The 21118-nt window shown below is 44.0% G+C and overlaps 7 protein-coding genes across 7 annotated transcripts; 4 read left to right on the top strand and 3 right to left on the bottom strand.

The window, feature by feature from the left end:
- Positions 1-323: 323 nt before the first annotated feature.
- Positions 324-6329, top strand: EAE97_006822 (uncharacterized protein). Its single transcript, XM_038877335.1, has 7 exons — positions 324-392; positions 529-795; positions 918-938; positions 1095-1558; positions 2565-2766; positions 2817-3672; positions 3721-6329. Exons 2-7 carry the CDS (start codon positions 538-540, stop codon positions 5022-5024), a joined length of 3105 nt encoding a protein of 1034 aa, XP_038731525.1. The 5' UTR covers positions 324-392; positions 529-537; the 3' UTR covers positions 5025-6329.
- A 331-nt stretch (positions 6330-6660) lies between these two features.
- On the bottom strand, positions 6661-9059 carry EAE97_006821 (uncharacterized protein; the record flags this gene model as incomplete). Its single annotated transcript, XM_038877334.1, has 7 exons — positions 6661-7022; positions 7116-7706; positions 7781-7995; positions 8188-8230; positions 8294-8374; positions 8559-8595; positions 8646-9059. 7 exons carry the CDS (start codon positions 9057-9059, stop codon positions 6661-6663), a joined length of 1743 nt encoding a protein of 580 aa, XP_038731524.1.
- Positions 9060-10392: 1333 nt separating this feature from the next.
- Positions 10393-11628, bottom strand: EAE97_006820 (uncharacterized protein; the record flags this gene model as incomplete). The annotated part of the gene is made up of 2 exons (XM_038877333.1): positions 10393-11416; positions 11471-11628. 2 exons carry the CDS (start codon positions 11626-11628, stop codon positions 10393-10395), a joined length of 1182 nt encoding a protein of 393 aa, XP_038731523.1.
- A 715-nt stretch (positions 11629-12343) lies between these two features.
- Positions 12344-15541, bottom strand: EAE97_006819 (uncharacterized protein; the record flags this gene model as incomplete). Its single annotated transcript, XM_038877332.1, has 3 exons — positions 12344-13348; positions 13399-15185; positions 15235-15541. 3 exons carry the CDS (start codon positions 15539-15541, stop codon positions 12344-12346), a joined length of 3099 nt encoding a protein of 1032 aa, XP_038731522.1.
- Positions 15542-16510: 969 nt separating this feature from the next.
- Positions 16511-18076, top strand: EAE97_006818 (uncharacterized protein; the record flags this gene model as incomplete). Its single annotated transcript, XM_038877331.1, has 2 exons — positions 16511-17470; positions 17521-18076. The coding sequence occupies exons 1-2, from the start codon at positions 16887-16889 to the stop codon at positions 18074-18076; spliced, it is 1140 nt and encodes a 379-aa protein (XP_038731521.1). The 5' UTR covers positions 16511-16886.
- Positions 18077-18576: 500 nt separating this feature from the next.
- EAE97_006817 (uncharacterized protein) lies at positions 18577-19270 on the top strand (the record flags this gene model as incomplete). Its single annotated transcript, XM_038877330.1, has 2 exons — positions 18577-19136; positions 19210-19270. The coding sequence occupies 2 exons, from the start codon at positions 18577-18579 to the stop codon at positions 19268-19270; spliced, it is 621 nt and encodes a 206-aa protein (XP_038731520.1).
- Positions 19271-20555: 1285 nt separating this feature from the next.
- On the top strand, positions 20556-20939 carry EAE97_006816 (uncharacterized protein; the record flags this gene model as incomplete). Its single annotated transcript, XM_038877329.1, has 1 exon — positions 20556-20939. The coding sequence occupies one exon, from the start codon at positions 20556-20558 to the stop codon at positions 20937-20939; it is 384 nt and encodes a 127-aa protein (XP_038731519.1).
- Positions 20940-21118: the final 179 nt, after the last annotated feature.

The following is a 21118-nucleotide window of genomic DNA, read 5'->3' as shown; positions in this document are numbered from 1 at the left end:
TGGCATGAATTGAAGGGAGCTTGACACTTTGCCAATAGATTTCTATCTATTACCGGTGCATTCCAATTTGCCGTGAATTCTTTTTTCTGTTAACTTGATTTGACTCGAGAAATGCATCAACATGAGTATTTGAAATCTATCACATCTTGTTAAACCCAAAGATACCACCATGCTTCCGATATAACCCATGAAAATCCTAATCCTAGATAATCTTGTAAGCAATCAATCCTTTGGGCACGTCCACACATCTTAGCGTGGTAGCGTCTATCCTCGTTTAGCGCCATCGACCTCCCCAACTTCTGTATACACTCATTTTGACACAACATTTCTGTTCCCGCGCCTGGACGTCCAGGACGAGGAGGATATTTTGGATTATTTTCATATTTTTGTAGGTGAGTTAAATTGTGAAGTGTATGCGTGGTTCATCCATCAGTATCTTTGCGCATTGCACCCCACGTCAAGCCCTCACTCCAGCCAGCCTTGAATTGCGCATTTCCAAGTCTGACCTGACTGATCACAGTCATATAGATTATCATTATGGCATATTCGAATAGCACTAGTGATCAAATGGACGAGTTGCGATTTCGTAGCCAACAGGCATCGAGGAATGATGCGTCTATGCTCGGCCTTGTTTCTCCTCCTCGAAATGGAAATCGAATGCCACAATCGTTACAACCTCAAGAGAGTCGTGGAGGACTGACGAGAAGATTCACTACCGATTCAGGGAGAGTTCCAACAATTGCCTCTATCACCACTCAGCGTACCGCGCAAGAACCTCAAGAATACGGTCCCTCGGTAAGCCAATTGAATCTGCCTATTGCAACAATCGCTATTGCCTGCAATGGCCTTTTCTGAGTTTTCATGCTATTGTAAAATTTCTTCTGATACCGTAGCATTTACTGACAATTCAACAATAGACGTACCATAAAGTACAACTGGTAAGCGATTCTTCTTCCTCAACTACCACGCCATTGTGGTTCCAACCTCCTATTTCTTCGACAAAAAGCAAAACTGCATATTCCCTGCAGTGCAAAGCGCTTTTTCATATCGTCCGACATTTAACCCATTCCGATAAAAGCTGACAATCCTATCAGTTAGAGAAAAAGAAACTCGAATACGAGAGACTCCGTGAACAAAAGAGGCGGTTCGAGGCGGAGATGCAATTGTTGGACCTACAACAACGAAGGGACGAACAAGAGTTACAGCAAATGCAAGAAGATCTTGGTCGATCTAACAACAATAACAACAACGCCGGCCATCAATCAGAACCAACCACACCACCAGAATACAGAGAATCTTCATCTGGATTTCCTTCAGCATTTTCTCGTCCCAATAGATATTCGACTTCTAGCATTACCTCTCCTCCAGGTCTTTATAATCGCCCAGGAAGATCTGGCTCTCAACTCACATCACCGCAAGCTGGAATCATGCAGTCTAGACTAATAATTGATGATAAGCTACCTTCAAAGTCTGTGCCGGGCTCACGCCGCAATTCGGATGAAGATGAAAAGGAGGAAGCAGTAAGACAAGATCCAACCAGTCATCGCTCTACCAATGCGTACGTATTTAAAATTCCCTTGCACTTTTATATGCACAATTCTTTCTGCCCACAGCCGTCAAACAATTATTGTCAAAAGTTTGCATTTACTACAAGGCTCTCCCACAAGACAGAATGTAAAGAACCCCGTATATTCTCTATATGCATTCAATGAACAAGTACCTGTTGAATGAATCTGCGGCTGTCTTCTTCACCTCCGGGCATGCGATTGGGTAGCTCCTGCTTCAACTTAACATTTTTCAAGCTTGCGCCTGGTTGCTGCTCAAAGTAGGGGCACTTGCACATCAGTTTTGAACTTATCCCATTTCCGGAGCCACTGAAGCTGGAAAATGGCAAATTGCAGAATATTCCTTGAGCAAGTTTTTCTGTTGGGAAAACTGTTGAAAGACCGAGTATCACCTTTTCCCTCTTTCTTTTCTTTCCATGACATATCACATTGCCATTATACAATGTAAAGGTGAATCTGCTGCATCAGAAGAGGGGTCATAAGATATTTCGCTTCCAACCGCTTTGACCTCAATATTTCCATACTTTTATACTTCCGATCCTCTCAATACCCTCTATATCCTTCTCATCAACTCACCACTTTCGATCGGTCAACATATTCACTTGATTTTATCGAATGGGAATGGTTCGATTTACTTTTTGCCTATTTTCCTATTGTCTTTTGCTTCAACAATATACTCGGCCACTAGTGCCATTTACCTTCCGACTTTTACCTACTCCTCAAATATCCTTCAACTTTTGATCTTCAACCTTTCAAACTTACAACCTTTCTATTTTCTGATCGTTAACAACTACCTCTTCTACTTGCTGAGCAAGACTCCATCCTACAAGAAACTCAAAATCAATATTATCCTTCTCAATATCTTCAGCATTTTCCAATTTTCCAATTTTCCAATTTTCTCTTTCTCCACATCTGATTTCACGCAAATCTTAATTTCTGACCTTTCATCTTCGATCTACGGACCTCGAATCAAGTTAAATCTTGCTAATACACCTCAAGTCTCAATAGATATTCTATGCCAGTTACTAAATCTCGCAACGGTATGCACGATATGTTGTCCCTTGACCAAACCAATACCACTCGCTTTCTCTTCGGCGAAGATGAGAATGCTGCACCCGGAAGCGTTGATAAATATTTGAATATGAACGCTACCGATGACAAATTCCCTATTCTTGTTCGTCGCGACGAGTTCCCTGGTTTGGTACGCAATCTTGAAAAAATTCACTAGCTTGTGCTGACCGCTCTATGCAGCTTTCCGCTTCTTCTGCAGCACTTGATTTAGCCTTATCTCAATCACCTGCACCAGAGTCCAACGCTAATGGTTGGAGTTCGTTTGCCCGCCATCGACCAAATCAACAAAGCCTTCCAATGAATAATCTTCAATCTCCTCAACAAGTCACAACCTCTGTTGGTCAATCTAGCACCGCTGAGTCTCCAATTAGTGTTCGCCCATCTTATCGTCATTCCTTGGATCTGAAGTATTTTGAAGGCCCGCAGGATGGTACTGCTCAAGTGACATCTCCACCAAAGCACGTCCAAGCTACTCCACCAAAGCTTCAATCATCCTACTCTGCCAACGACGTCCCAACAGTTCGCACATCTACGAACGGCATGCAGAACAACAACAATACTCCTAATTCGCACGCTCAACAGCACTTGCACAATCATAATGCTAGCTTGGGTCGCATTCCACCAAATGCTATGAACAGACTTAGTCGTGAAATGACTTCTGGAGACAATGGCACTCTGCGTGAGGCTCAGAGTGGCTATCAATCGATCCAATCTGCCCTGCAAGCCAGTGCTGCACCTTTCGGTCCAGCTTTAACACAAGCCATGTCCCAAGGCATGTCCCAAGCTCAGATGTCACCATCTGTGACTTCTCCAAGCGGCCAACAAAATTACCCTACACCAGTCCAGGGCTATTATAATAATTATGGTATGCATATGATGAGCTTGGGAATGCAGAACATGCAACTTGGTCAACAAATGTACCCTCCTCCAAATTCCTACAACAACTATAGCAATTCGATGTATCAACAACACAATGGTGGACAGAGAGATAGTCAAGCGCGAGTCATTCAACAACGTCGTCAAAATGATGGAGAAGGTAAGCTTTTGAGTACCTATAACCGATGCAAGCTAACATATTCTGCAGCAATGAACCGTTTCGCAAACGTAGCCTTAGAGCAGCTTGGTGGTGAGATCTACGCATTATGCAAGGATCAACATGGCTGCCGTTACTTGCAAAAGAAATTGGAAGACCGCAACCCCGAGCAAGTTCACATGATTTGGCTCGAGACAAACCAACATGTCATTGAGCTTATGACCGATCCTTTTGGAAATTATCTTTGTCAAAAGTTGCTTGAATACTGCAACGATGAAGAACGCACTGTCCTCATCGAGAATGCCTCGCACGACTTGGTGCGCATTGCTCTGAATCAGCATGGAACACGAGCTTTACAAAAGATGATCGAGTTTATCTCCACAGCGGGTCAGGTTCAGACAATCATCGGCGCTTTGCGATACCGTGTCGTCGAGCTTATCCAGGATTTGAATGGCAATCATGTCATTCAGAAGTGTCTGAACAAACTCTCTCCAACAGATGCCCAATTCATTTTTGATGCCGTTGGACAGCACTGCGTGGATGTCGGAACTCACAGACATGGCTGCTGTGTCCTTCAAAGATGCATTGATCATGCTTCTGGCGATCAAAAAGCTTGGTTGATTAGACAGATCTCTAACAATGCTTACGTGTTGGTTCAGGATCCTTTTGGTAATTATGTGGTTCAATATATTCTCGATCTCAACGAGCCTATCTTCACCGAGCCTTTGGTTGCTATGTTCGCAGGTCGAGTTGCTCAGTTGTCAAAGCAGAAGTTTAGTTCAAACGTCATTGAGAAGTGTCTTCGATGCGCCCAAGAACCATCCAAGGATATGTTGATTGAGGAAATGCTCCAACCTAATCAGCTTGACGGTCTTTTGCGAGACTCATTCGCCAACTATGTCATTCAGACCGCTTTGGACTATGCCAACTTGAACATGAAGACACGTCTCATTGAGGCTATCCGACCCCACCTGCCAGCTATTCGCACCACACCTTATGGTCGCCGCATTCAAGCCAAGATCCAGGGCAATGAAAACCGCGGAAATACCTCGACTGGTCCCACCACACCTAACGACAACGAGACTGGTCAACTTGCTACTCGTCACCAACGTGGCATGTCTAATGTATCAGCTGGTCCTTTTGTTAGTTCTCCCGGAGGATTTCCAAATGGCATTGGCCCTGCACCCATAACCAACGGTTTACCTCTTCCCGCAATGCAATCTCCAACTCAGCAAGGAGCTGGCTTTCCACCAAACAGTCGCCTTACTTCCCCTGCCGCTGCTCATCCATACAATTATGGTAGAGCTGGCGCTCCATCTGGCAATCAGCCTGGAGCAGGTAGCGACTGGTTTTAATCCCGAATTTTCGATATCAAATTTGTTTGAAATTTCGGCATGACGATACGATTTCAACGCTTGTAACGGTACGAGGAACGATATTCATTTCCGAATCAGTCGATGTTACAGTTCATCTAGCATTTAATCACGATTAAATCTTTTTGATAAGGTTTCGATCTTGCATTGAGCTTTCTGGGCAGTTCATCTTCTATGGTTGTATTCACAAACGATTTTCACGGCCCTTTGTTGTTACATTAGCATCATTCTAGAGGTATCGCATTCGTGCATACCTGTTTCTTTTCAATTTCAATTGGCGATAGCGTGCATCACGGAAGCAAAATTTTCTTGCGAGTCTTCAGCCTTTTTGTACCATAGCAGCTTGATCAAAAAAAAAGATCTTAGCATGATTCAATATGACACCTTCTATCCCTAGCGCGGGGTACAATATGAGCGACTGCGCAGCTCAACTTGTACCTTCATTAACCGCGACAATAGACTCGATTTCCCTTGTTCTTTGGTTTCCTAGCGGTGGTTTTCTGGTTCTAGTTACTCTTTGGCGTGTCAATTGGTTTTTTCACTTGATAGTCATGAGCAGACATCTTGTGTCCACACCTTTCTTCTGCGTCTCTCTTCTCTACATCGTGTTGTCCGATGGGAAGAAAGGCTCTTCTTGTAACCTTCGAGGCTTCTTTTCTTTTTCTTTTCTTCTTTAGCTAGCTTGGCGTATGTTATTGCATCGCCTGCTTCCATTTACGCACGAATCAAAATGTGCTTTAACTGATGGGTAAATGGTTCATTTTGAGCTTTCTAGAGATCTTCTGACATTATTATTTCTTTCTTTTCTACTGGACTGGTCATGAGCCTTGACTTCGAAGAAAAGCAGAAAAACCTTGTAACTAGAAAGCAATGAGAAACGAAAATTCATGGAATATGTCCCAATGCTTTCGTGTGAGTTCTTGGGTCGTGTCTACAAATTCTCGAAGTACTGATTTTGGCCTATTTGCAATCAAGTCCGTTGGTGAAGTAGATGTAGGAGTGAACTCTGTCTAGCATGTTGAATAGCTGAAATTTGATCGAGTAAATATCCTATTGAGTCATGTTGGAATATGTTTCGAGGTATTTCGTTAGCATGTAGGCAGTTGTAGAGAAGGCAAGATAGGGATGATGCATTGAGGCTGTGGGGGGGTGCCGTGCCGTGCTATACTTTTCGACGGCTTGAGTTTTGAGACTTGTATACTCCTGGCGGCTAGGTAGAGTGAATTGAATGCACATTTATTGAGGGGAGGAAAACAATTCATCAGGTGCCATTGTCTTTTAGCTGAACCATATTTTCACTCCTCATAGAGGACAGGATTTTCTGTGGCAGAGCAGTTCACATAAATAGTCCAAACCCTGGGAAGATCGAAGCACTTCATAATTTATGCGTTGTCTAAGACTACCAACTCGGTGCTTAATCTTTTCTCAAGCATTTGTTCACTAATAGGGAAGTTACATGCAGGATTCCATTTGGTTTGCTCCTAATTTAGCATTAATCAAGGACTTTGCTGATACCAGCAGCTTTGTTCATTATCATCATATCACATCATACTATTGCTCCCTTCCCTCCCCTCACCCATTTATCCTCGTCCATCAAGCAACAACCTACACCCCCTCCTTAAACACTCTTCGCCTCCACCTCGACCCCTTTCCCCCTCTCACTCCCACTCCCCCCACTTCTCACCCCCTCACTCCCATAATCCTCTCCACTCAACACCTCCAAACTAATCCTCTTCGTCTCGGGTATACACAGCGTTGTAAATATCCCCGCAAACATGAAGACTGCATAGATCTCCAGAACATGATCTAACCATGGGCTTGCAGATTTTGCAGTTGCGCCTCGCACACGCAGGGGCGCGATGGCCGCTTGGCCGATGATGGAACCAATCTTGCCCATGCCGGCGCTGAACCCGTGAGAGGTGCTGCGGTAGCGCGTGGGGAAGCATTCGCCCGGCACGATGAAGGTTGTTGTGTTGGGTCCTGGGGGATGGTCAGTTGCGGGATTGGCATTTTGGGAGGTTCTAGGGTTGCAGAGGGAGGGAAAGGGAAGGGGAGAGAAAAAAGAGCACGTACCAAAGTTAAAGAAAAATTGGGCAACCACGTAAAGACCCAGTAACCCATGCCCCGAAAGTTTATGGTAACCAAAACCCATCCCGATAAAAATAATCGTGAGAACAACAAATCCCATAAGTTGGATCGGCTTCCGTCCAATCGTATCAACTGTTGCAACCGTAACCCAATACCCTGGGATCGCACCAGCACACACAATGATGAGATTTCCAATCGCGGTATTCAATAGGGTTTTGTAGACCGTCGGACCCGTTGAATAACCGATCGCAGTCAATATGACAGGATTATTCAACGATAATCCATACCAAGCCACATCGAGCAAAAACCAAGAACCAGCCGTACCAAAGAGGATTTTCCCATTTTTCCATTGCGAATAATAAGCGACGAAATCACTCCAACTAGCTTTGGGGATTTTCATTTGAGACTTGCCGGCCTGGAGTCCCTGGACTCGCGCTATTTCATCCGGGTGTCCTTCTGCTTTACCGGCTATATATGCTTCGACATCTAATTGCGCTTGTTCCACATCGCGCGCAACATCGAATGTATAGCGCGGTGTTTCGGGGATCGTGAGTCGGTAGTAGAGTGCCACACAAGCTAGCGCAGCGGGTATTAGTGGATACTTTGACGGACAGCCTATTTTCGCTAAACTCAGGAGTATATTTACATACCTGGCACCGCACCAAATCCAATAAGTACTCTCCACATTTTATCAACTGCCAAGCCGCATACCCCTTGACATACTGCGGCGGATTTGGCGGTCAGGAGAGATTCTTTGAAGCCGGCGACTAAGATTAGCATGACAAGACCGGCGACGAATTGGCCGATTCCTTGCATGGCGAAGACTGCTCCCATCATTGCTCCACGCCATTTGGTGGTAGCGAATCTATGTGCTTGTTAGACTATGCTTGGTTTTGAGCGAGAATATTGCATGAAGATGAAGTTTCAAAGGATCCTAAGTATCCATAGCTTTTCACAATAATGCAATGATGATTTGCCCAATTTTTCCCCCAATGAGTAGAATGGATTCCCCAATTTCAGAACCCAAGATTTGATGGCTGATAGAAAAGAAGCTTACTCTGATGTGATAATAGATGAGAGTGGGTAATCACCACCAATTCCTACCAATTGAGTCAGTTCTTTCCATTCATGTCTGTTTGAAGATGGCAGGATCATAAGCTTACCGATACCCATAAGAACACGCCAGAAGATTATGACGCCCACGATGTTCACAGCCGGAGAACTCGAGGTTAGAGATTGTGCCACTGTAGGGTTAGAGGGTTAGTGTTCCCCGTCAAGCACAGTATTCAAGAGAAAATGACAACAATGAAGTATTATTGCTGCATGGAGAGAAAGAGTACATAGAATGAAACACACGAGTAGAGAGTGAAATCAAGTGACAGAAGTACGAAATTGACACAAAAAAGTTAACGAAGCATCCGTACTCACACGTAGCAAAAATGATAATGATCAACTCCAGTCCATACTGCGATGACATATAAGCATTGAGGCATTGCCTATCATCAACGCACATACCATCTTCTTCCGTCCTACAATATCCGCCAAGATACCAAATCCAAATTGACCAACCACCGTTCCCGCACTCGTCGAGACCTTGATTGCCGTGTCGGAAGTAGTTGGCATAACTCCTTTGTTGTGCGGAAAATAAACTATTCCCAGCATGGTGGTGAGGAGTCCAACAGCAAAGATATCATAAGAATCGGTAAAGAACCCAATGCCGGCAACCACACACGCACGAACATGGTACCATCCGAAAGGAGCGCGATCGATTTCCGCTAGAGCGAGTCTTCGTCTCTCATTGGGATCTTGGATGTGAGCAAAATCATTGTTAAAATTGTGCCAAACGGCATTTCCACCCGATGTTGTGTGAAGAGCAGCGGGAGCTGATGGATGAGGTGCGGATTCTCTTGGAAGCTCTGGGCTCGCCATTGTTAGATGGCTTTGAAGGACTAGAGAGTTCTGAATTCTATGCTTGTCTTATATCACTTTCAATCTTCAAGAAATTTGAAGCAGAGTTGCATTATAAAACACCCACGAGGGCAGTCAGCTTTATCAAGCAGTGAATGAAAGCGCCAGCCAAGCCATTGGGTAACATTGAATTGGTGAGCGATTTGTCTCTCACAACATTACTCAATGTAGAAATCACTGAATATGGCAGGTTCCCGTCCAATTTGTGGCGTGGTAAATGTGGTTGTACCAAACATGTTTATATATCAACGAATTACAGATTATGATATAGAAACGGGCTTCACAAGTGACGAAAAGTGTGTTGCATATAGTGGCTACAGCCGACGAGGCTGATATTGAAGAATCAAAAATACGACAAATCAGATGTTATAGATCTAGCACGTTTGCAGTCCAGAGGTTGGTACAAGGTTGCTCAAATCTCTCCAATCAAGCCCTGTAACACGTACTACCGGGTGATTTTTACCAAATATATCGCGAGCATGGGTGGTTGTATTGATTCGCTTAATGCACTCGTAGTGTTACCAGCGACGGCATTGTATCAAACTTCAAGGCAATTTTAGATTCAATAAATCGATTGGTTTGATTTCTGTGTAGCCTAATAATGTAGCGTGTACTGCACCATACGAGGCAGCAGCTATGTTGCCGTCTATAAGGAAGTATAAACCCTCCATTTTGTAGCGTTATGGGCCGAAGAGACTGCTTGATCTCGATCTATCCACGAATAACAATACATGCCATATACAATCACTCCATATTGACTGTAAGCCATCTGCGCCACTGCATTGCAGACCCAAGGCGTTCTTGGCACTGATAAGCATTTGAGTCGGGATGCTAGAAGCGATGGCGTTGTTTCATAGAAGGATTCTCGAAGTTTAGAAGTCTATGAGAAGGGAGCTCGGCATAGAGCACGTTCTTCTAAGGGGTCTTTAGACAGAAAGATCTATGACAAACGAAAATTTCCATCTTCATTCGTGTAATCTGCCCTGCCATGATTACGTTCGGACTTGATTTGAGTTTAAGCAGCCCACGGTTGAAAGCGATATGATATCTGGCTGAATGTTCAGCTCTCTTGGCCCTTTCAAATTTGGTAAGTTCGAATCTTTGTAAACCAGCTGGGACAATTATGCCGATTTAACCGTTGCTTACCACTGCAACCATGGGAGTGAATTTATTCTACGCTTCCAATCGAGATATTAGGTATCAGTGGCCACTATTATCAGAGTCGTGGTTTGATGCTCAAGTCTGAATGATCGTGGGGGCTTAGAAAGCATTTTCTTGTAGCCTCTTCGGAACATCAGGCGTGTATACCAAGATGAGACACTAGGCTTTGTAATTCTTTGGATGTTTCGGTATCTTCTTTGCCAGAAGTCCACTGCCAGGCTAGCAACGACCAGTTCAGTTCCTTACGCCAGAATAGTCCGTGGCCGAGTTCGCTGTCTGCACACATACCACCAGTCTTTGGCATACGTTGTCCAAATATTACTCGTCCAAAGCGAGAATGTACGATAGCCATGGAGCACATAACACAAGGCTCATGTGTTATATAAAGCTCCAACTCATGACAAAGATATCCGTCAATCCATTCAGCCGAGTTGTGGTGCTCTGCCTCGAGGACATCCAATGATTGATCTCGGAAAATTGATTTTTGTTTTGAAGTATTTGCTTCTGAATCTTTGCCAGCTTTTCGTTCTTCTTGAACTCTAATTCCATCTGCTACCATTGCAATAACTCGAAGCGATGCATGCGCCGTAACATTACCAGACCCAACCCGTGGCCAATTCATCCATCGCGCGTCACCAGCAATCGCAAGTATGCGCGCAACTCCATTCTTTCGTTCGACAACTACAGCACCGATTTTTTCTCCAACGCCTGTCGTGCTTGAAGAACGAGCTACTTCAGCCGCTAAGTCCATATACTTCTCGACTTCTCCTTGTATTTCTTCTTCTGCTCTAGATACAATTGCTGGGTGGGGACCAAATGGATTACTTTTCTTGTATACTATGGGCCAGTATTGAGACGACCAAGACTTCGCTTGTTCTTGCGATGTCGGGGCTAACAAAGGTACTTCGATGGAACAAATGGTTGCTGAATCTAAAATTGGAGAAAGGGCACCGCGCAATTCTTCCGAGCTGATGAGATTTGCAGCTCCCACAAGAAGGAAAAGCTCGGAAGATTCAATTTCAACTGAGTCATCGCTCTTCGATCTTGCTTCTAGCATAGAAGTGCGAACGTGACCTGGAACGTCTGTTTGTTTCGCAAATCTTCTTATGTGCTGTAGATCATAGCCACCATCTTCAGGAAAGAGTCTTCTTGTTAAACTGAGAAAGTATGAGTACGTGCATAGTTTCACAAAAATAAGGGCCAACACTTACTTAAGAACACCACTGGCTTTTTTCGCTGGAACGCTGGCGATGTAAACACTGAGCAATGAATATCGAGCTCTCGTTTCCAAAGTGGTCTTGAGAGGAACAAGAACACTTGATGTAGTAGTCGAAGCCTCGGCCTTGTTTTCAGTGAGTACTCTATTCATTTTTTCAATTCCAGGTAACTTGACACTCGTCTTGTAAAGCTATTAATTGTTGAGCCCCAGTTACTCTTGTCTACGAATCATTAGTTCCAGATATTTATTACTAGGTTGTGCAGAAAGGACTCTCTCTGTGGGTCAATAAAAAATTCACCAAAGCTTGATTTGCACGTGATCCGACCCGTATCATTGCCTACCACCTACCTACCTACCTACCTACCTACCTAGGTACACCAGTACTCCATCGAACGCATCCGATGGAGTGAGAATCCGAGGTGCTTTCACTACCCAATGATTTAAATTTATCATTCTCCAAAAGGTCACACATCGAAATACTGTCGATTTTCTCTACCCCTTACAAGGAATTCTAACATTCACAAATCCTTGATTAGTGAAAAACATTTCGTCAGGTGTCATTGTTTTCTAACTACTGAGGTGGTTCAACTAAAAGATTTCGAATTAAATTACTATTTCACCAGACCAACGTGCTTCCATTGATGATGTTCAACCTGAGAATATTTCGATACCTTATCAACAACCCATCGATGATTTGCTTCCCCATCCCTTGAATTTATATCCCGGCGTGATAATACAAACGCTCCATAACCGATGCCATCCATTCATAAATACACAGGTTTATAATCCCCATTCCAAACGCCCATGCTTTAAAACCCAGAATACCCATTCCCCATATACACATGTTTAGGAGTTTTGCAGTTAATCAACTGAGAACTGGAGCTTTCATCTGCCAAAGAGCAACTTTAGCTCTTTCTCTCACATCCAATTCCGGATCATGTTCCAGATTCTCAATTTTTTCGAGGATGCCGAGTTGTTTCAAATTATGTACGCGTTGCGCGCAAGCGGGCCCATCATTCGAATCATCCACCCAGGTGAGGTTGGAGACCAGAAAGCACAATGCGACTCGTACTTCGTAAGCTTTATTCGTGAAGTGAGGGACGAGAAGTTTAAGGAGTTCAGTTTGGGCGATGACGATTTGACGATGTTGAGGGATACTGGCGGCCATATGAACTAGGATATAAACGACAGCGACAATAATCTCTGGTTGAGGGGTTATGACTTTCTTCTCTTGTGCATTAGAATCTCTGCGATTAGTGTTGGAGGGAATACTGATGATCTTTGGTCGAAGCTTGGATGCCAGAATATCGAAAACTCGGTCTTGACCCAAAGAATTGAAAAGAAAGTCGATCATTTCAGTGTTTTCTGCAGTGCCACTATTGCTTGATCCTGCACTTGAAATCAAATTTCGTATGAAATCCAGACCTTGTTCTTGAACAGCAAGATCGTCTTTTCTGGCCTTTTTAGCCGGGTTTAGTTCAGCTTCCCTTAGAGCTGCGAGTTTAGCTTCTGCTTGCTGTAAGCTTTTGCTGCGATTGCTACTACTAGATCTGGAGTTGCTATGGGCTGGGAATGAACCATTCATTGGTGTTTCAAACTGACTCATCTCCACATCTTCGTCCATAGCATCATCAGGCCCAGAGGCTGTGCTATAACTGCTTTCTTTGAGAAGTGCTTCATCTTCTGTATCATTACAAATGAGGTGGTCTAACCATCCAGAACCTAACTCCTCCAAACACTTTCTTTTGGCCTCATTGCCAACACCACAAACAAAGTGTTTGAGTGCCCAGGTAGCATTGAGACGAAGCTTTGCGTTTGTCGAGTGCGCCTGTTCACAAAGGATCCTAAGTACCCCACATTCCATGAAACTCTGCGAATGAATTAGTAACGAGGTGATAATAGCATCGAATGTGTACAAACCTCTCGCATTGGGGCAACATCAGTCAAAAGATTGCAGACTGCAGCCGTAGCAGCAATCTGGACTTCGACATCTGAGTGAGTGAGAAGGGGAAATATTGGTGCAACCACCCCATTATCAATCAAGGTAGTCCGAAGTATACAGACCGATCTTGCCAAGGCGCGGGTAGCGGTACAAGCAGCGATAAGAACGCCCACGTGGTTGATCCCGTACCCATCCTGCTTACCCTCAACGCCGTTTGATTCGGGTTTCTTCTCTGTTTTGTCACTTTTATCATTGACCTTGGTTGATGGTCTTTGGGGGCTAGGGTTTAGCGATTCCACAATATAAGGAATGATACCATTATCCACGACGGACTTTCGGTGTTCTTCTTTGAAAGGAACAAGAGAGGCTACAGCTCTCAACACGCTTTCCCTTACTTTTATTTTGTGAACAAGGAGAGCAGATTGACCAGGATCGCCAAGACGTGAGGATGGGGTTTGTTCCGCAAAATCTTCGGCCTCATTCGACTGAGTAGGTGACCAGAATTGGGCATTTTCACTCTTTGGTACTGGCTCATAAGCCAGTTTTATCAACTTAGATAGCTTAGGCATTGCTTTGTTTTGAAAAGTGGCCTTTTGAAGATGTTCGCTATCCGTGATCAATAAGGATAATATTCGTGGAGCCATTTCTGTGATTGACCACTCAATCCTCAACGTTTCATGATCATGAGAAGCATCCCTAGACCTTACTGAGGTGGAATCTTCATTCAACATCTGCACAAGAAGCGGCACGACTAGCAAAGCTAATGTCGGTTCTCGGACTTTGTTGATGAGACCGACTCGAAATAAAACTGTTAGCAGATATGCAGCCATAAGTCTCTCCTTGCCTTCTCGTGACCTCATGATAAATATCAAATATGCAACCATGGGGGTTTCAGATTCATCTGGAACCACTTGACTTTCCGGTGGTGAGCCATTGCGATCTAGGGCGCCGCCCCATGTGGAAGCAGAACTAGACTTTCCACGACCATTGGGAGATTCCCGAGAGCTAGATGAACCAAGTGGCGGAAATGCGAAAGCCTGTGCGCTCTTTACTGGATGTTGTGGAATGATCGGGAGTAAATAATCAATAGCATTCAATTGACTTTGCTTTGAGCCTAAGCCTCCTGTATTGGACGCATTCCAAGCAGCTCTTGAGTGTTGCGGGATCGGATCCTCCCCTGCTGGTATCGATGGAAATACGGCCATAATTGATGGGTGATAAAGTAGTTGTGAAGCTCTCAACTTGGATTCGGCTACAATACTAGCGAGAGCCTCTAAAATCGCCGGAAAGCTGACGCATGAGGCTGAAGCTTGGGGGAAGTATTCCAGTAGTCCGTCTCTATGCGCAATAATATCTGCACCTGGAATAACCAGTCCCTGAGCAACAACAAAGCTGGCTAGCTTCACAGCTAAAGCATCCAGAACACCGGAAGTTGCTAGACTTTGTTGGTGAGACTCCTGTAAGCATATTCGAGCTATAAGTGATGCCGCCAACGAGATTTGATTTTGTATAATGTGCGATGAAGATTTCTGGGAAATGATGCGAGTTAGCGAGGCAAGGTGCGGGCGTGTGAATAACGCTGCGGCCAGAGATTTGATGGTGATAGGATGTGCACTTGTGGCAAGCATTGCAGATTCTGCAAGATTGGTCAGGGCCCAAAGTGCTGCGAGAACTGTTTGTGGTGGATTATTCGATGGGCAAAAGTTCGATAGGATAGCTGGGAGCGCAGAGCCATAGTGTAATGGCGCAAGGAAAGCTGGACCACCTAGCTTATGTTAGTGAAAGGGTACAATGAGTATAGTAAATCTGCTAACCATATGCTAGGCTTCCTAAGACTTGAAGGGCTTGCAGTCGAAGTATTTCCTGTTCCTCCTCTTCTTGTGATGGTCGGATCGGATAACTATGGTCGTGTGCCTTTCCGTCCTGATGTTTGGGAACCGACTTGTTGAAACATAGGCGTACGACAGGTTCCACGAGGCCCATGGTTACAACCATTTCTTTCTTTAAAGCATGTCCAACGATTTCATTCTTCAGACCTTTCAAGTTGGCGATCTGCTGCGAGGTAGACCTGGCATTTCGAATCAAGAGCGGCCATCGTTGTGTGGCTAAACTTCTAGCCATATTGTACTTTCAAACCAGTGAATGTAGGGAAAACTATCTCGAAATGGCACCCGATGACGACGGAAGTTATTAGACGTAGCAAGAAATATTTTTTTTGAATTGATTTATGATCGACAGGTAAGATGGTGTGATTCGTGGTTGATTTATTAGCAGTAGGTTGGATAGAAAGAATGTTTGAATGTTGTACGCAGATAGGATAGGGAATTTGTTAATAAGGTTCCATTAGAACTAAGGTTAATGACGAATGAGTTGGATCTCGTACAATACCATACAATACCTACCTCTTTTAAAACAAGAACAACAACAATGTAATTGTTGAAAGACAAATATTAAATAACAGTGCAATCAATTGCTTGAAGAAGGATCCGGTATGTAAGATTACGATGATTATTACAATATGGAGAGACCTTGGTAGGTACGGGTAATTGAGGCAGGTAGATATTTTGTAGGTCAGATAGACATCACATAGGAGATACTCTATTTCTATGTATTCTGCTCTGAACCGAACACTCTTTCTTTACTTTTACTATTACTATTACTATTACTATTACTATTACTATTACTATTACTATTACTATTACTATTACTATTACTATTACTATTACTATTACTGAAGGATGACGCGCTACTCTGGAGTCTGGGGTTTTACCTTATAAGTTAATAAGCGTGGGATGGGATTGGAATTCTTCACATGGATCGGAGGTAGGGAGGAAGGTAGTGGAAAGTACCTAGGTAGTTCAAGGTATCCATGGATCTTCCATTCACACAAGATAACGAAAATGATATCAATTGATCACACAAATTGAATACCAAATACTCGATAGAAAGAGGAGGAGAAGAAGACATCCATGATTGTGGTTGTACCACGAGTCATTATCGCCTAGTATCTATCACATACATACATACATACATACATACATATATATACCTAGGTATATACATATATACATATATACACATCCTACATAGTCAAATACTATCTATCCTATTAAACATTAACCGGATTCATTCTCAAGCAAAGTTTTCCCGTCAACACTTTTCTTCCACCTTATCGACTATTTCTTTTGCTTCCTTTCCTACTTACTTCCTCCTTACTAAACCCAGATACATCACAAAGTCGCTAGAATCAAAACCTTACTTCGTATAAGACTGTACTGTACATTCATTCCTACTTTTCTCTCTTAGGTCCTTCCACGATTATCAAAAGTATCGAATCGCAGCTATTTCTGACACCACGCCCTATCAAAACCCCACCCCATCGTTCTTACCCACTCACTCAACTCCACTCCGCCAATTTAGTCCAGAGTCGGAAGGCACTGATCATGATTCAGTTTGAAAAAGGAATATGTTGAAGTCGCCATCACTGAGCAGATCTCAAGCTTCTCCTACTCTCTATCACTATGCACCTACTGCGACACGACCCTCACTGTCGCGCAGAACATCGGCTGCAAACAAACCTTCTCCTTCGCCACAACCACAACAGCAATCGACACCCCAGTCGCAACCAAAGAAATGGGTCTATGTTGATGCATCTACGCAGTGGAGTCCTCCCATGATGCCTTCTAGGATGGCAGATGGAGCATCGCCGTCCGCGGAGGTGAAAGTAGAAGATCCTCCTCCGGAACCCACCATTGCGCCAGAGCAACCCAACGTCAATGTATTACGAAATATAAACCCACCAATACAACCAGAATCACCAAGCATGAAGAGACGCCAATCGGCAATTGAAGATGCGAATACTTCCAGTAAAAAGGAGTCTCTCTCGAAAAGAGTAAAACCTCAAACGTCTGTGAAGATTTTGCCTCGACAGTATGAGCACTGTGAGGAAGAGGATATGGTCATCCTTATAGCTAGTATGATCGCAGAATTGATTCAAAGAAATGACGCTCTTCCTCCCCAAGGCGGGGTCTTGACACGCTTTCATTCTAGGTGTGTATATTCATATTGTATCAGGATACCTCTTTACTGATGAGTTCTAGGTCACCTCCTGGGATTTCCGTGCTTGATTATCTGGCGCGGCTTGCAAAGCATGCAACCCTAAAACCTCCTCTCTTACTTTCTATGGTTTATTACATTGATCAACTTTGCGCATCATACCCTGCATTTACCATTACAACATTGACTGTTCATCGATTTTTGATCACGGCAGCGACGGTAGCCTCCAAAGGACTTTCGGACATTTTCTGGAACAATTCTACTTATGCGAGAGTTGGTGGTGTCAAATTGGCAGAATTAGGATTACTGGAGCTTGAATTTTTACACCGTGTTGATTGGAAAATAATCCCAAAGCCAGAAATGTTGACCGATTATTACAAAGGGTTAATTGAGCGAAACGAGCGTTACAAAATGGAAGGAGATATGACGGATGACTCTGATGAATTAGAAGATGATGATGAAGAAAGCGACGAGCCTAATACCCCCGAGCAAGCCGAGGTTGGAGTTGACGCAGATATGAGTAACACGAAGGAGTCAGATGCTCCAAATCATAAGACAGAGTCTGGACATGAAGAGTCTTCACGGTCAGAAGGACCTTGATTGCGTCTTATAATACCCCTTTCTCTTTCGCCTTGATTCTTTGGTTTTATGGGGTTGGGTAGGAGTATTTTACACGGCATTGATAAATAGATCAAGGGGTGCCTCGGTTTTGTCTGTTTTTGAGGGAATCATGTATATACTCAAGTTGAAATGCAAATGGCATTATTTGCCAAATCTTATGAAAAGCTGTTGTTTCTGCAGGCAAACAGTCATGTTATGTCGAATGGTTAGAGGAGAAACACGAGATGCTCTGGGAACTTTATAGGCAAATATCAAATTTCTTGAATTGAGGCCGTAACTGAATGAATTCTCAACGTTGTACATTGTGTCGTACAATCCATAAATCAAACGTTGAAATTGATCCACAGCATGGAATCTCGAACATTCGCGCTTATCATGTTACGTAATCACAGCCTTCCCCAGACAATAGCTCCACGAAGCTCTCACCTCAAATCTCCAGCTTCGCTCCAACAATCCAACCCGATAACCCAGGCACAATCATGAAACCCGCCACTCTCCTCCTCGCGCTCTGCGCACACTTCCTTCCCTCGGCCGCTGCAATCACAGACCAAACAGACACAGCAACAATTTACATCCAACCCCTCCTCTCCGCCTCCGCATACCCACTAGCAAGTATATCGTACAACCCCTCTACTCTCTCCGCCTCCCTCTCATCCTACGATCCTCCTACCGATCTCCTTCCCGAGATATCCTCATCTCCAGAATCGGACTCCCGTAACCCCAATGAAAATCTCGCTCGCATAGGCATCTTCGATCCTGCCACCGCTGTCTTCAAAAGCTCCACTTCTCTTCTTTCCTTGTCGAATTTCGAAAAGGGTTATAGACCGACTATTCTTTTGACATTGGATTCACAGGGTGCGGTGTTGGGCGTTACGATTAAGAGTGGTGTTATAGATGCGGGTGCTACAAGGGACTTTGCGCCGAAAGTCGAGATTAGACGGATGGTTGAGGGGAAGGAACCTGTCTTGGGCCCTAAGGTTGTTTTGAGTAAGGAGGGAAAGCTGGAGAAGGAGGTGCCGGAGAAGACGTTTTTACAGAAGTGAGTCCTTTCTTGTTGGGTTTTGCGACAAGGTCAATTGGATAGATGGGTGTGCTAATCTTGTGAACTTTAGGTATTGGTGGGTTCTTTTGGGAGCAGCGATGTTAACAATGACTGCGGGAGGATCCGAGTAATGAGTACGACTATAAACTTGGTATCGGGATTAGAGCGATGCTTCGGGAGTACGCGGGCGTTGGATGGGTCCATTAGACATCGTTATGGCCGGGAACCTCTACGAAATGATATGATGATCAGATCTCGGCGATTTCATCATGTAGACTTTTGAACTCTCTCGGTGCTGGGTCTCCATGACGTGCAACACGGTGTAGGAGACACTCTAGGGCTTTCTCAGGAGCATAAGTCAAAGAAGCCTCGAGATAGTCGGCGACGTCGCTGTGTAATAGATCAATGAGTAGCGACCTCGTCGCTTAAAAAGAACATTATATCCAAGGCTCTATCTAGCATGTCGGAAACACATAAATGCGCACGTGTTGAGTATATACATATATAATCCGAGCATGATATACATGTTTCAAAACTACCATTCGCCAGTTCTTCTTTGCTTTCGCGGAAAGATTGTTTGATTAATGATATGTCCTAGAAGGCATTCTTCAAAATCCTTATCGTCTTCTTCAGTGTTCAGTCTCAGTTTTAGGAATGAGGAGAGCAGAAATATTATCATTATCGTTGCTAAATACCAGAAAAAAAAGGAAGAAGGAATACAAGGTAAAATAACTTATACTTATATCTGCAAAATCGATCACAAGTGAGAGGGGAGAAGTATATGGTGTGAAAACATCACGCAGATTACGAGAAGTAAATCTGTCACTACAGCTACCGAGTTCTCTTGATTCTATGCAGATGAACACTCACATGATATCATCGCCCGCTAATCTTCCCAAGATATCTGCACTGCCTCTATGATATAATCGTACTGATCGATCGAACAAAGCTGTTGGAGCGGTCCCTCAAACGGCCGGGTCTCCCTTCCTACCACGCTCGGAACGTTCGTGGAACGAGGTAGTCGCGCGCCTACGGACCAACTTCATATAATCACGGTCGCTTGTAGCCCTACATATTAGTATTCGTGCATGATAAGAGATGGGTTATTGGCGTTGTGGTGGTTGTGGAAAGAAGGCTGTAGGGCTGAAGACCCGGACGAGGGCTTTGCGAGGGCGGATCTTGATGTTGTTGTGGGTGTTGGGATGGCTGGTGAGGTGTGTGCATGTTGGGGTTTGATGGGGGTGTACAGGTTCTGGGAGTGATATATTGAGGATGGGATGGAGCAGTTGCGCATGCTTGATTTTCTGTATTTTGGTTGATATTTTTGTTTTGTCTGGGGATTCGAATACTATCTATCTGCTTCCTCGAATTTACTTATTCGGTTTACAGAGCTATATTTCATACATAGTCAATACAATGGGCAATTCGTCATCGCACCACTCTGTCTCCTCTCCAACATCCACTTCCACTTCCCTATCCCAACCTTCCTCCTCCAATTCCTCGACTAAATCTCACAAGCACTTTCACATGCATTCTAATCCTTTTTCCCACTTCCATACCCACAATCGTCGAACATCTTCTGTCGAAGAGCACGGTTCGCTTTTGAAAAATGCAGATATTAATATCGAAGAGGATGATGATGGTACATATTTACTCCGCAGAGGGAGCGCTGAGTCCAGAGAAGAATGGCTAGCACGGAAACAAATCATCGCTTCGAGAATTAAGGGAGATGGTGTGGGTGATGGGGGGGTTAAGATGTGGAAGGATTATAGTATTGTTGATGGAAAGGGACGGCTTTGATAGAGGGTTTTTGGTGATGATTATGATGGTCTTGTGGTGTGATTTTTGTACTTGGAAGGGTATGTTCTTAGGGAGGGTGTTTCAATTGAGATGGTTTTCGGTTAGATTTTAGGGGGGTTCTTTCGGATTGTCTACGTTGTTGTCTTTTTGGAAGAGTGTTGGATGAAATTTTCTTGGCT

The sequence above is a fragment of the Botrytis byssoidea genome (assembly GCF_014898295.1).
Source record: "Botrytis byssoidea strain MUCL 94 chromosome Unknown BBYS_013, whole genome shotgun sequence".
NCBI classification, from domain to species: Eukaryota; Fungi; Ascomycota; class Leotiomycetes; order Helotiales; family Sclerotiniaceae; genus Botrytis; species Botrytis byssoidea.
Note: the sequence above shows the minus strand (reverse complement) of the source record. Positions and strands in the feature narration are given on the sequence as shown.

Bases quoted from the DNA above. Each gene is read 5' to 3' on its own strand.
- EAE97_006822 (XM_038877335.1), top strand. From the start codon at position 538: ATGGCATATTCGAATAGCACTAGTGATCAAATGGACGAGTTGCGATTT. The intron at 796-917 runs GTAAGCCAATTG...ATTCAACAATAG, and splicing joins CTCAAGAATACGGTCCCTCG to ACGTACCATAAAGTACAACT. The intron at 3,673-3,720 runs GTAAGCTTTTGA...CATATTCTGCAG, and splicing joins TCGTCAAAATGATGGAGAAG to CAATGAACCGTTTCGCAAAC.